Here is a 15848-nt window from a genome sequence, read left to right on the forward strand (position 1 = left end):
TTGCCCTTTGTCAACAAACGAGATCTGGGTACTTACCGCCTTGCATCATGGGATATGGGGCTGCCTCGAGCTGGTAAAAGGAGTTCTCGAGCTAAAGCAAGTGCCGAGTCGGAGCCGAGGATCGGCTCCGAACCCATCAAGCAAGAAAGAAGGCGAGAGAAGACAACTAACATGGAACGTTATGGTAGGTACATAACTTCTTATTTTTGGTGGCTATAACCTCCACTAGAAGAATTTCAGAAATTCAGGTCTTGTCATATAAACCAAATTACCTGGTGTTTCACAAAGATAAGAGTTTCTTTACGAACAAGCCCCTCCTTCCTACCCAAGGTAGTCTCAGAGTCTAGCATAAATCAAGCTATTAATTTGCCGGTATTCCTTCCAAACTTGTCTAACAGAGGTGAATATTTCCTGCATTTGCTAGATGTTCACAGGCAATTATGCTTCTATCTTTACAGGACAAAAGATATGAAAAAAGCTGGCCAATTATTTGTTTCCTTTTCCAGTACAAGGTCTGGTAAGTCAGTAAGCAAAGTGACATTTGCCAGATGGCTAAAGGATTGTATTTCATTTATCTATGATAAAAACAAAATTACTTTGTCTAGGCCCGTGAAAGCCCATTCTACAAGATCAGTGGCCACTTCAGCAATTTTTCAACCTAGACCTTCAATGGATGGTATACGTGCAGCTACTTGGGCTTCTCCGGATACCTTTATTACTCATTATAAACTGGACTTGGTTTCTAGGAGAAGAGCATCCTTTGGTTCAGTGGTGCTCAGGGATATCCTTCTGTGAGTCCTCCCAAGATCTGGGGTAGCTGGGGACTCTGTTCCATATGTCAAGGATAAAATGAGGATTAACAACATCAGATAAAGAAGTTATGTACTTACCATAACATTCCATCTGTGTTGTCCATCTTCATTTATCCTTGACTCCCCTCCCTCTATCCCCTGACCTTTGAAGATTTTTTTGGTAGAGCAGATTATATACCTTCAAATTATTGTGATCGTTAAAGCATAGCAGATATGGGTTCCCGTCAGGCTTCCTTATCTTTTATCTGTGCATTCTCTGCAAACTTGATCTGAGGTAATTGGGAGAGAGGGATTGTAGGCAGAGGTGAAGCTTGAGAGTTTTTGGCTGGCACGAGCTGGAGTAATGGCAGAGTTAGTTCTGATATCAGAACGGAACTCACATGTCAAGGATAAATGAAGATTGACGACACAGATGTAACATTATGCTAAGTACATAACTTCTTTTTTTTTCCTTTCAGGGTGGTAACAAGTTGGATCGAAAGTCGAGAAGTTCAGTCTGAAAAAGCTAATTTAATTGTTTTGTTTGACAAGTATTTACCTGCATGTCTGGACAAGATAAGAACTGGGTTTAAGAGGATCACTCCAGTACCTGAAATTACTATGATACATACTTTATTGTACCTGCTAGAATGTCTTTTAACTCCAAGTAACACACCTCCTGATTCTTCAAAAGAGCTCTATGAATTATACTTTGTATTTGCTTGTCTTTGGTCATTTGGTGGCACAATGTTTCAAGATCAGGTAAGTTATTACATTATAATCTAAGAAATATATGTTTTATTCTTTTTTTCTGGTAATGCAATTATTATAGAACCTCCAGATGATATCTCTTTTTTTAATTTCTTCAAGTGTTTTGGGTTTCCAATACTGTGACAAGAATGGGACGCATTCCGGAGTCAGGGTACAAGTATGAGTTTGAAAAATTACTATTGCATCAGTCTTTAACACTTGCCAAGAGTGTTGTTCTTTGCACTTACAATGTGCATAAAAATTCCTTATTCTTCAGTTTGTACACAGTTGCATGTATCTGTAGCATATTTAAGTACCCTTGAAAATTACTTTTTATTAGCCCTGTTGTTCCTACTGCTATTGGAACTATCTGGGTGTATTTATCCTATATTGTTGTAGTTTCTGCTTGCATAACCTATTTTTTATTACTTTGTATATCTAAGTATGCAGGGAACTATAATTGCTAGGTGCAGCTATTTCTGTGACTAATGATACTTTTATATGTTTTTTTGACTATGGTATATAGTTTTCTTGCTTCTACTTTCTAAACTTTTGGTATTGGATGATCCCATGTGGTCACTGATTTTTCGTTTTCAGTAATTCTTTGTGGTGCATGCTTCCAGTACTTCTTGGCTACTTGTATGTTGCAATATTTGCATAATCCCCAGTGCAACAGTCCTGCCATCGCCTTCTGCATTTCTGTATAAAGACCCTCAGCCATAAATACATTGCACCTAGTAACAAGATGTGCAGCTTTTTATAGCTCTGTACAATAAAACCTACATTTGTGTCTATCTCCTAATGTTTCTATAGTCCTTGTATGCCAACATGGACACTTGTCCACTGTCTTGGTCTGTTATTATTAAAATTCATTCTTTTGGTTTAAATTCACTTATCTTTAACTATTAATGCATCATATTTTAATTCACATGTGATTCTTCAAGGATTTCTCTCTACTTGCCACTATAATTGTGGTCTTTTAAATTTTCATTCCTTTTCTTCTGGTCCTGTTCTTTATATTCTTCCCTTTTTTGTCACTTTCTGTTGCCACCTGATTTTTATCTACTTCTGGTTTGATTTTCATTCCCACTCATTTCTGAGATGCATCTGCTAATCTGAGCAAGGATGTTGTATTAAACTTGTTTTCTTCATTATTTTGAACTTTAACTATGCTTGGATCTGATGATGTCAACAAATGTTATGCACTGTCACAACTGCAGAACTATAGACATAGTCAGTTTTAAAGAGGCTCATACCTCCTTCTGACAGAGGGATATATAATCTTGCCATTCATTATTTATATATCATGTGATAAGCATGAAGAATTTTTCTTGTTTTCTTGTCCAACTGATCCAGTGCTTTATGGGGCCAGTCAAGCACACCAAAGCTGTTAAGTTAGATAGGAAGAGCAAGCTGATTTTACAGCTTGAACTTTATTCCTAGATATCCAAGGCATTTTTCAGTTTAATCTTCTAAAGTATTCCTTACTAAGATTTGTTCTCATTTGTTCATGTTATATTGATGAGCCATCATCTATTCCCACATATTTATACACTCTCTCCTGTTCAATTTATTTTGTATCACATTCCTGTCCTTGGCTGATAGTTTCTTGCTATAAATGTTGCTTTTGAACATTTATTAAGATGAAATAGCATTCCTGTATCATCTTAGAAAGTTTTAACAATTTGTAATTGTGCTTTCAGGTGCTTGTCAGATGAGCTGTACAGATCTAGATTATCTTCAAAAAGTAGATGTGATGTCATTGGTTAAGATTTTCTTTTGGAAGTTAAGCTACGACTTTAGCCTAGTCTACTAAGTAAATAGCTTAATGGATTAAAGGCAAGACAAGACAGCAATGGTGACAGAGTCACCCTGGAATATCCTTTTATTCATGGGATAATAATTTTCTCTTTGTCATGAATCAGTTATAAAGCGGTTTACCACTATTTCATGGTCACTGCTGTGTAACTGATCATTGCAAGATGCATCGTATATATATGTACCCGTTCCATAATCAATGAATGTGGGATGCTGTTGAATGCTTTTTTTTTAATCTATCTATGCCATGCTTATGTTCTTGCCCTTTTTACGGCTCTGTGTTATAGCTTTGTTTAACAATAGATGATTCTTTATTCTGCATGATTTTCTTCTTTTACCCTTTTGTTCTATTGCTATGATTGAATTTTTCTTTCTAATTGACTGTAAACTAATCAGAGGATTCACAAAGAACCTCACCGCTAGTGTTGTTGGTAGTAAGAGGTCTGTCCAAAAGTTACTGTTTCTAGAATGTGAGAAAATGCAATTCAGAGACATGTTAGCCACAATTAAGAAAGACCTCATTATCTGCTAATTTACATTCCTCTGAATCTCCCATGACTCTGTGAGTGCAAATCAACACTTTACTACAGTAGTTGCCACTGACGGCCCATGCACCCCACCCCCACCCCATTCACTCTCTCAGACACACACACACACACACACACACACACACACACACACACACACACACACACACACAAACACCTTCAAACACTCGCACAACATACCTCTTACTTGTTCTTTAGTATACAGAGTGCCCCTGATGTAGCTTCTTATTTTTGTCCCTGCCCTTGTAAATCACTAATCCTTACAGTCAATCCGTCAGTTAGTAATAGGTTCACAGGTTCATACTAGGCTATCTGCCCTAGGGCATTTATAAGCCTAGCCAGAGTGTGTTTGGCTTTCGCCACCCATTTTAAAAGAATTTTGCTATGCCCTTTTTCGAGGTTAGTATACTGTGCCTCTGTCTAACAGTGACACAGAAGTGATACCCGTGGTAAACCTACGATCTCCCATCGTGGTTCTGTCCTTGAGCCAGTTTGCAACCCATCTAGTGACATAGGGGTTTATATTTAAGCTGGTGAGCTTATCTATAATGCCCAAGTGGGGTATTGTATCGAAGGCTTTTGCGAGGTCCAGGTAGGCTGTGTGGACCACCTTCCCCTCGTCAATGGCCTTAGTGACTGTTTCAAAGAAATCAAACAGGTTTAAGAGGCAGGATCTGCCCTTAACAAAGCCAAACTGGGTAAGATCCAGTGTCTGTAGGTCCCCGATATCTTTATTTATGAGGTCCATGATGATCCTTTCCATAGCTTTGCAGACCAAGCTAGTCAGGCTTATGGGGCAATAGTTTCCAGGATCCGTTGAGGCACCACCTTTGTGGAGAGGGACCACTGTTGCTGTACGCCACTCTTTGGGTACATATCCTGTAGTAAGGCTGAGATTGAACAGTAGTTTTATGTTTGGGTTTAGCTCTTCTTGGAGTTCATGTAGGACGCAGCCCGGGACACCGTCTGGTCCCATTGATGCTGTGTTTTTTGCTTTGGAGAGGGCAGCTCTTACCTGAGTATCTGAGATGTCAGGGGGGTAGCACTCTGCTGGGATAGATATTTGCCCTTTTGGTGGGGGGGGGAGTTTGCGCTGAACCTGTCAGCTAGGATGTTGGCAATGTCTGTGGGTTCGGTGTATTTTTTGTCATTTTGGACTAATTCTGAGCATATCTGGGAACTCCCACCCAGGTTCCTAACATAACTAAAGAAAGCCTTGTGATTATCCTTAGTGTCCTGTGCAATTTTTCTCTCGAAGCTGGCCTTAGATGATTTTATGAGTGCCCGTAGATTTTTGCTAATACTGATCAGAGATGCCTTCCCTTTTTGGGATTTTGCTCTATCATGTAGTAACTTCCTCCTTCTATTGTATAGTTTGTTTATGGCTGGGGTCCACCAGACAGGACGTCTGCCTTTGGAGGATTGGGACTTGGTTTTATTTGGGATTGTATGATCCATGCATTCCTGAAGGTGTTCATAGAATGCGTTTATAAAGGATTCTGCAGTCTGGGCCGTATTTTCCACAGGCCCGGGGGCTTTGAAGGATTCCACCTCAGTTTTGAGGAGTGTGAAATTTGCATTAGAGAAGTTTTTCACTGTGGTTTTCAGGGCAGGCGGTAGAGTCGGGATGTGAATATCCAGTGAGATTAGTTTATGGTCTGATCTTACCAATGAGGGATACACTTCTGGTCTGGAGCATAGAGTCCCCATGTTGGTGATGATCAGGTCCAGTATGTTTTCCCCTCTTGTGGGAGTGGTAACAAGTTGTTCCATAGCATTTGAGTTTATAAATTCTAGGAACCTTTGTGCTAGGATGTTGGAGCTAGAGTAATGCTCCCAGTCTATGTTTGGGTAGTTGAAGTCGCCCAATATAATGGTGTTTGGAGAGACCTTCATATTTTCCAGTGTTCTCAGGAAGGCCGAGTGGGGTTCCTGGGTTTGGGAGGGTGGTCTGTAGCAGGCTATAAACTGGAAGGCAGTTTTACCCACTGTTAGTTGCACATGGATAGTCTCTGATGCTTCGTGCTGTGCCACCAACCTGGAGGTGTGGGTATCTTTGATGAATATTGATACTCCCCCTCCTTTTGTGGTTCGGTCCAAGTTTTGGGGCCGAAAAGCATGGTATGAGGTATAATTTGGTAGTGCTGGGGTGCTCTCGGGAGCCTTGAACCAGGTTTCTGTTACTGCACAGATATTGATGTTCTCCATGCTAAGGAGAGTTTTGAGTGCATGCATCTTGAGGTTTAGACTTCTGGCATTGAGTAGCATTACTCTTAGTTTCTTATCCCTTGTGATACCTATGGAGGTGGGTTTGTCTTTTGAGCCTTGCCTAAAAAAGGCACTATGGGGGTAGCAAGAGCCTTTGCCAATATCCGAAAGCCCAGGGGTGACAGGTGCAAGCCGTCCCTAGCGAAGCATCGTGGCTTGTCGAGCATGTCATCCCAGGCTGACAGGCATTGGATCCCCTTTGAATGACACCAATACTTAAGCCAGTTGTTGAAATTGATCATCTTGTCTTCATATTGTGGCATCATTCTTGGTGAGGGTAAGATGCTACTCAAGGTCAGGGTCATACCGGCCTGGGCTACATGCTCAGAGAGCTCCTCTGTCTCTTTTCATGTAGTCCAGGGAGGTACGTCTCAGGTCATTCACACCAGCATGGACAATGACTGAGTCATATTTGTACTTGCCTTGGAGTGACCTGAGTGCTTGTGTTATGTGGCGGATCCTAGCGCCCGATAGGCAGCTCACCGTGACCTTCTCCTTGTTCAGCCTTGTGAGCGGGACGTCAGTGTGCCTGACGATAGAGTCACCTATTACAAGTGTATCAGGTGTGTTGTTTAGCCTTAAGGGCTGTGACTGTTCGGCACACTGGCTTTGTGAGCTATGTGTTGTACATGTTTTATTTTGGGGTAGCAGTTGCTTGGGTGTCTGCTTTGGAGGTCTCTGCTGCTTAGGCAGATTTTTATTTAGTGCCTCCGAGTATGTTTTTGTGTGTTTGTGTGTTTGGTTTGCTGTAGTGGTTTGCTGTAGTGGTAGGTCTATGTGAGACTGGAATTGTAGTGAGTGTGGTTTCCTTCTCCTCCTGACTGGTTACGCCAGTACTGAGTTGAGAGAGCTTAGCCTCCAGTATGGCTATATGGTTGCATCTCTCACATGTGTTGGAATTTGTTGGGAGGAGGAGAGGGTTGTCTGTGTACATGAGGCAGTTGTAACATTGCCTCAAGATTCCCAGATTAACCAGCTGGACCGGAGAGGAGATTGACAACTGACCTTTGGACATGCTAGAATAGTATTGGGAATTCCTTTATAATTGAAAAAAAAAGGGGCCAATGGGGAACAAGGTACTCAAGGGGAGTTTGTGAGGGTGTAGTGCTTTTAATTTTTTAGTGGTGACTTATATAATTGCTTTAGTGGGCAAGTGCCAGGTAACTTAAATGCAATGTGTTACAGGTAACTTAAATGCAAAAATGACAAACAGTAACTTTCTTTCAAGTGAAACATGGAAATAAGTACAATAAGCAATGCAGATATCACTAGGGATCCACAGAAGCGCTGAAAAGCTGCGTTTTAGGTGGAATTAGCATTTCAGGGAAATAACAAGCAAACAAACAACAAGCATACAAACAAAGCTAGATTCAGCAGGCCTGGATCTATTCTATGCTACAGCAAACAAGGTGTACCAATTTCAGTAAGAAGCAGTTCAAATATGCAGGCACTATAAGCCTTTAACCAGAAATTCCCAGCTCAGAAGGGCAGAGTCCAGCCTCTCCTCCCACAAGAGTGCAGACCACGAACCCTTCTAATGTAAAATAACTGGCCTGAAGCCCAAGTGCTTAAACCAGAATTAATACACTTTTAGAATAACAGACACTGAGCCCTCAATCAGCAGTTCCCAACTTAGAAGGATGTAAGCTACCTGTTCTGCCACCACAGTGCAGACCACAAACCTTCTTAATGTAAAACAACTGGTCTGAAGCCCAAGTGCTTAAACTAAAAGGCTTAGAATGACATAACACCAAGCAGTAATAAATACAATTGAGTACTTTTAAGATGACGCAGAAGCAAAATAAAGTAGGAAGAAACACAAATACAGTAAAAGCAGATAATTTTTTTTTTCAGAAAAGTAGCAAAAACAGTAGTAAAAACAATTCACATGCAGTGTAAGCTGGCACACTTGAGTATGTAGCAATATTAGTCCACACACAGTTTGAAAAAATGTAATTAAATTGAAAAGGACTAAAAACAAGTGCAGAAAGGGTTTATTAGGTAGAATGCGGTAAAGTGATGGGACTGGGGGAGTGTCCTAGATCAAATCTACAGTGGGGCGGGCACTGCAAAAGCCACCAAATTTAAACTACAACCAAGAACAGGGAGGGGGGGGACCAGTTTCAACAGAGATGTGAGGAATCAGAGTGCAAATTATAAAACCAAAAAATATATACTGATCTCTGTATATTTGCAGAAAAGTAAGACAACAGATATCTAAGCAACAATTTATCTCTATAATACAGAATAATACAGAAAAATATACTCAGCTCTATATATTTGCAGATAGTCTTGTAAGGCTGTCTCTCAACACACAGGTTCCACTTTAAAATGTTAAAAGAGGCAAAAAGCAAAATAAGGTAATAAAGTAGGAAGAAACACAAATACAGTAAGGCAGATGAAGTGCAAATTTTTTTTTTTGAGATGGAGGAAACAGAGCAGATTAAGATACTATAGGGGAATGCCCTTCCCAAGTGCTCTCTCTGTACACTGCAGAGGAGATGAGACTGGTAAGAGTATCCAAAATTAAAATATGATCTCACTGTACTCAGTTGAGTGAGCGAATGAGATGGGTCCAGGAGGAGTGTGCAAAAAGAGATTTACAGCAGGGGCGGGCAATTCCAAAGCCACCCAAGATTAACACCACAACAAGAAACAAGGAGGTGGGGGTGGGGAACTACTGCAGAGATACGCACAATATTTACTGAATGCAAGACACACAATATGTACTCACTCAAATCTTAAATAAGTGCAGAAAATATACTTAAATCAGCTTATGTCCAATTGATGTATGCAGACAAGTCTCAGTAGCCAGCAACTCGATTTAAAATGATTACTAGAAATGTAACTAACACAGATTTTAATGCTAGCAGAAATCCCCAAGCTATTTAACATGTAACAAAGGAATTTCACAGCAGTCTAACAACTACTGCCGAGATTCAGACACACACACAATATTTACTGAATGCAAGACACACAATATTTACTCACTCAAATCTTAAATAAGTGCAGAAAATATACTTAAATCAGCTTAATGCCAGATATTAGAGATGTTCATCATCCCTATCACTACGGTAACCTTTAGGTTACAGGGAGGCTATATGGGTTGTTTCCCTGACTAGGAAACAACAGCAGCCCAGCTTCCCAAGATCTGCCACCCCCTTAACTCTGCCTGGTGATTGGATAGCCCTAAGGAGGGAAATCAGCAATCAGAGTGAAGATTTATCTAGTACTACTTTCTTGCCACCTTAGGAGAAGCATCTCAGAGGCTTCAGAAGCAACTTTTAGCAGATAAATTATTGTTGGGGAACCCTTTCAAACTGGATTTGTTGTCCTTTTATGAAAATACTATTTAAATGTATTTTCTGTCTAAAAGAGTATTTCCCTTTTAAGAAACACAATATTTCTTATCAATATTGGAAGTTCCATGTCAGGGACTGCTATTTTTAGCTATTAGTGTTTTTTAAACTTTATGGGTTATACTTTTTGAGAAAAAAATATACTGCTTATGAACACTTTTATTTTATGACTAAAAGTGTAGTTCTTCTGTTCACTTTGTGACAACCTACCTGACATTTTCTTTTTTTTTTTTGTCAATGTATTTAAAACTTTAAAAGAATTGATGACAGGGAATTTGTGTGCTTCTTGTGGTTTTACTTTGTGAAGGGGCTGGGATAAGAAATGCAAGTGTTAGTATGCTGCTTGTGGATTCTCAGTGGCAAACACCTTCCAACAGACTTGGTCCAGCAATTCTTACCACTTTTAGCATCTACTCCTCGGCTACATCATGGATACTTATTGCAGTCCTACTGGTTCCACTCACACTACACAGAGAAAAAGAAAGAGAAAAACATTTAACTAAAAAGCCATTGACAGTGCTGTGGGGTCAGTCTATTCCTTAGTCTATAGTGGCTGAACCTATGGTGACAATTGGTTGTTCTTCAGACCACTGCTCCCTCTGGTGAAGTCCTTTCAGCCACCATGAACTGGAGGCCGATCATGTCCTCTTCTGCTGTTCCTGTCTCTGATCTAGGCACAAGAGAACTATATTTTCTAGAACTGGGAAACAGTCTAGGAGATTCTTCATGGGAATAACCAAGGAAAGAGACCATTAGACCGCTCATACATTTCTCATTTGAGTCTGTCTTCTTCCACAGAGACTGCTGAGAAGAAAAAAGAAAAGATTAAACTTTGTTTAACAAGAAGTTATTACAGTTAAAAAAGATGATTTTCTTACCTTAGCAAAGCATGCATTACAGGCTCTGAATACTGGTGTCCAGAAGCCATTACAGGAGGCCATCCTCTGTAAAGAAATTCCTTAGGAAACAGGGTCAGATGATTCTGATGATGACAAGAGATAGGGTTTCTTTTTCTAGAGATTCACAAAGCCAACTGTCTGACTGCAAGAAAAATATTCATTCTTACCCTCTTGTGGAGGAATTGTCTTTAATCAGACAGGATGAATGAGGTATTTTTATGGGAAAAAATAGATGCTCCTCAAACTGAGGAGATATTAAGATATGTTACAAATGGACATTCCTCATTCCTCACCCATGCCTCCTGTACTACCAGTCCTGGAGAATGCATTGAAATCTGCCTGTAATCATCCTGATACCTAGGGGTCAATCCCTAAAAAGACAGATAAAATTTATAAAGTGCCTCAAACTAACATAGTTCTTTTCTCTTACCTTTGTTCAGACCCAGCAGCTATATCCACTGTTTTGCCTCCTGGCAATAGATTGATCCTGAACTCTAATAATTTTCATGGCAACAAGGCAGGCAACGTGGTGAACCACCTAGATGAGCGAAAGTTTTCTTTTCCACTTAACTTTCATAATTCTCAGTTATTAGGCATATATTTGGAAGTTCATGCTTTGTAACAGGGACATTTTGACAGAATTTGCTACCACACTTCCTATAGAAGACAGCTCTTTTCTGAATCAGATTGTTTCTATCTTGTCCCATGTATCCAAACATGCTTGGAACAGTGTGCATGATTGTGCAGATACTATGCCAATGGCCACTTCTACTGCTACAGTGTTGAGAAGATGTTTCTGGGTATGAAACCAAATGTTTGCTGATGAGATAAAGTCTGAAATCATAAATTCTGCTTTAGGCTAGGAGATATTGTTTGACCCTTCTGCAACCCAAGTTCTCAAAAAGTTTGATGAAAGAAGGAAAATGATTCAGTGGATTTGTAAGATTTTTCATGTCTTGCAATACAAACCTTTTAGGCTTCCCTCTTTACCTACAAAGCCAGATAAGCAAAACCAGTCATATTCTGGCAAACAAGCTCAAAAGAGATGGCCAGATGGAAATAACAATAAGAAACAGATCCTTTCAGAAAAAAGGGACAGACCAACAGTACAGAATGATTATGCCAGCATCCTCCCCCACCCTTGGCCAATATCTCCCCAAACCTGCCCAGATGGTGGATGTCAATACCCCCCTTTAGCAAAAGATTGTCTCAGACTCTTGGCTGCTAAATGTGGTGCAGGAGGGTTATAGATGGCTCTGGATGCAAAAACTTCCTTTCAGGGGAATTTCTCTCCACTCTCTAAATCAAACAGAATATTTCCTCAATTTCTTCAGTCTGTACACACCCTAGGTGTCATAGAGCCAGTACCTGTAAGTCAAAGGGGCAAGCACATCTATTCCAGAATGTTTCTGTTACTAAAAAAATGGAGGCCTCTTAGAAAGTGGTACTAGTTCTTTAATTTTAAAACTGTATGTGAAAGTACCAAAATTCAAAATGTTGACTCCACAGAACACGCTGTTCATCATTCATGCTGCCTCAGTGGCGTATGGGTTCTGTGCTTGCACAGACCCACACTGGCAGCTTTCCAGATCTCAGAATTCCCTTCCCTGACTTCATGTGATAAGGCATCAGGTAAGCACCCCCCCCCCTCACTCAATCAGGGGAAACGTAACTCTTGTCACAGAAAGTCACTTGTTCAGTTTTTTTGTACTTCCTATAGGAATCACACAGCTGAATCTCCTCAGTAGCCGGCACTGGTGGATTATACTTTCCAGACTCAGATAAGATACCTTTGGGATCCCTTCCTTTTTATTATTATATACTTTTATTTCATTGTTTTATTTGAAATACGTGTATATATATATATATATATATATATATATATATATATATGTGTGTGTGTGTGTGTGTGCGTACATATATATGTGTGTGTGTGTGTGTGTGTGTGTATACACACACACACACACACACACACACACACACACACACACACACACACAGACATATATATAGTAGACTGTCATAGCAGGCAAAGGGTGAAGGAGAGAGGGAAGGAAGATTGCAACAGTGAATACACTCAGGCATGTACATTTATGGGCGTTAATATCATGATGTTAAGTTGTCAATCTCGCCTTCATTCTTGCTTGATGGGTTCGGAGCCGATCCTCGGCTCCGACTCGGCACTTGCTTTAGCTCGAGAACTCCTTTTACCAGCTCGAGGCAGCCCCATATCCCTTGATGCAAGGCGGTAAGTACCCTGATCTCGTTTGCCGCTTCGCTTGGGAGGTCTTCTTTTTACCAGCTCCTGGTAAGTTGTTTCACTTTGTGATTTTCAAGCCCCCTTTTAGTCAAAAACTAATTTTTTGATAGTTTAAATTTAATTTCTATCCCTTGCTGACAGAAATTCCCTGTCTTTTTTAATTTTTTCTTAGTTATTCCCTATCCCATCCCCCCCCTGTTAGGGTGTGTGTGTTGGTGTTTTTTATAGAATACCTCTTGGTATTTTGTGTAATTTAATTTATTTTTGACTGGTGTGTGTGTGTATTGTGTGTTCGGCACCATGTCAAAGGAGAGGGTTTCAGGTTTTAAGAAGTGTGACTCGTGCTGTCAGAAAATGTCTCTGACAGACGGTCACACTTCTTGCCTGTATTGTCTGGGCCCTCTTCACCTGCAGGACTCCTGTGCTATTTGTCACTCCTTCAGCCAGAGAGTCCTGCAGGAGAGACATAACAAACTGGTTCTTAGGGGCCTTCTTAAGCCGGAGGGCTCTCCGCTAAGTCGGCTCCACCGAAACCAGCAAGAGTTTCCAAGGCCCAGGCTTCTGTTTCTAAGCCTGCGGCCTCGGCCCGACTGCATTGAGTCGAGATCGCTCCGCTGGAGCCGATTCTGGCTTGATAAGCCTTCGGCACCGATGGCTATCGGTGCCGAAACTGTATTGTCACTTCGATGTCGGCCCGATCGGCTCCGACACCCATGTGGCACAGGCATCGGTGTCGGCTCCGATCGGCTCCGACACCGTTACTTTGGTGGCTGTATCGGCTCCGGCTGGAGCCGATACATCGAGGCATTCTGTCGGCTCCGAGAAGTCGCGCCGACAGGATCTGTAGCATCGGCTCCGATGGCTCATTCCCGGAAGAGGTCGAGGTCTCCTTCCTTTGAGCCGATACTTTTCGGTCCCGCTTCACCTCTTCTATCGGAACGGAGCCATCGGACCCGATCTTCAAGGTCATCCAGGTCGTCAGACCATGACCTAGAGAGAGTGGTCAGCAGATTGCTCAAGTCACAGGTACTGGCCCAAATGCTTCACAGTCCGTCTCAGCAGACGACTGTTGGTCCACACCCCGTTACAGTTCCTCCTTCAACTCTACCCCAGAGCTTGGAGTTGGAGTCTTCGGCATGGTTACTGCTACGGCTGGAGGACGGATACCCCTTCTGTTCCTTCAGCCTCTACTCTTATCTCCTCTTCCTTAGAGGGATTCGTGGTCGGGCTTCCATGGTCTCCTCCGAGGGGTGAGTGGCATCGGACCCTTGTCCGAACCCGCTCTTCCCCTTGGAGCCTCGGCCTTGGTGAGCTCGGCTCCGACATCTGCCTCGGATGCTTCCCTTCGGTGGTCCCTGGAGTTCCTAGCTCTTGGAGCGGGTTCTCTCGGACCTGCCTGGGAGGGGAGCATTCGAGGTGATGAAGAGTGTACTGGCCACTGGTATCAGTCAGCAGTCTCTTCCCGTAGCTCCTCCCTCTATTGTACCTGTTGACATCTCTGCCACTTCTCTTGCTACAGGACCCAGAGATCCTCCGCCTCAGGTTTCCCATTGGGAATTTCCCCTCTTCCGAGGATTCTCCTGATGTTTCGGGAGATCCTCCTAGGAAGAGGACTTGTAAGAGGAAGCATGTAGACTCCCCGAGTCTGTCACGCCGGATACTGACTTTGATGAGTCAGAGGGATCCCTAGATCCCCTCTGAGGATGTCTCCTTTTCAGACATCCTAGAACTTCTGAAACAGAGGGAAACTGGCCCACCAACAATCCCTCTGAGGATGAGTCAGTATACCTAGAGGCGTTTGGATCTCGGCCCTCCACCTCCTGGGTGTCTCCGCCTTCGACCCCTTATGCAGGTTATTGCACGAAAGGCGTGGGCAGCTCCTGACTCTGTAGAGCCAGTCCCTAGGAGGCCTTCTAAATTTATCACTGCCCCTAGTGACAAACAATTCCTTACCAAGGGTGTCCCCGCTGATGCCATGGTGGTGGCTGCGGCCACCTAAAAGGAACTTGCAGATCCTTCCGTGCCCGTCCATCCTCCTAATAAGGACTCTAGGACCATGGATAGGTACGGTAAGCGGATGTTTTCCTCAGCGACCTTTGCTATGCGCACGCTGAATTACCTATGTCACTTCACCAGACTCCAAAGAGATATCCTCAAGGAGCTGGGAGAAGTAGTTCAGGATCCTACAGCTGCAGGGGCTCAAGAAAAGATTGCTTCGCAGCTAGGAACCCTCAATTCCATTGCTAACTCCTCCATGCGGCTAATATCTTATGCTGCGGATGGAGCGAGTAGAGCCGCAGGCACAGGTGTGGCTCTTAGACGCCAAGCCTGGATGCGGCTATGTGATTTTGCGGATCCCTTTAAGGCGTCCTTCACAAATTCTCCCTTTGATGGGTCAGGTTTGTTTAGCCCTCAGGTGAAGGAAACCTTGACCAGGTGTGAGCAGGACGGCAAGACTCTTTCTGCTGTTGGAGTCCGTTTTTCCACCCCTTCTAGGCCTTATCCAAAAGGACAGAAGGGTGAGAAGATGTGGTTCCGTAAATCCCAAGGAGTCACGCCGGATTCACGTGGTCAGTTTACCCCTAGAGGCAGAGGGGGTAACAACAACAGACGCCGCTCTAGAGGCAGAGGGGGTCCGAAGAACCAGGGAAACAGAGAGCCTCGCTCTGATAAGCCCTTTCAGCATCCCTGAGGTGTTGCCCGGCTGTCCCTCCTTGGAGGCAGTCGGGGGAAGATTATCACTGTACCCAGAAGCCTGGCATTCCCTCACTCAAGACAGATGGGTACAGTCGATCATATCCAAGGGTTACATAATTCCTTTCGAGGAAAGTCCCTTCCCTCAAGTTCCCTTCCAGATGTACCACCCGGTCTAAGGGACATTGCAGAGTTAGAAATCGCAAAACTACTGCAAAAAAGAGCCATTCAGCCAGTTACAATAGACCATTCAGATCCCGGAATCTACTCAAGGTTCTTTTTGGTCCCCGAAAAGACGGGAGACTGGAGACCAATATTGATCTCAGCAGACTCAACAAGTCTGTCAAGAAGACAAGATTCCGAATGGTCACTCTTCAGTCAATTCTGCCCTTCTTACAGAAGGACAACTGGATGTGCTCAATAGATCTTCAGGATGCGTACTATCACATCAAAATTCACAG

At 42.5% G+C, this 15848-nt stretch overlaps 1 protein-coding gene across 1 annotated transcript in view; it reads left to right on the forward strand.

The window, feature by feature from the left end:
* LOC122800226 (dynein axonemal heavy chain 17-like) overlaps window positions 1-15848 on the forward strand; it is a 17083451-nt gene that overhangs the window by 10632282 nt on the left and 6435321 nt on the right. Inside the window, exon 46 of the mRNA XM_044069720.1 lies at window positions 1271-1553. Coding sequence (XP_043925655.1) covers window positions 1271-1553 — 283 coding nt within the window. The remainder of the gene's footprint in view (window positions 1-1270; window positions 1554-15848) is intronic.

The sequence above is a fragment of the Protopterus annectens genome, chromosome 4.part0 (genome assembly GCF_019279795.1).
Source record: "Protopterus annectens isolate FY-2018-M chromosome 4.part0, PAN1.0, whole genome shotgun sequence".
In the NCBI taxonomy this organism is placed as follows: domain Eukaryota; kingdom Metazoa; phylum Chordata; order Ceratodontiformes; family Protopteridae; genus Protopterus; species Protopterus annectens.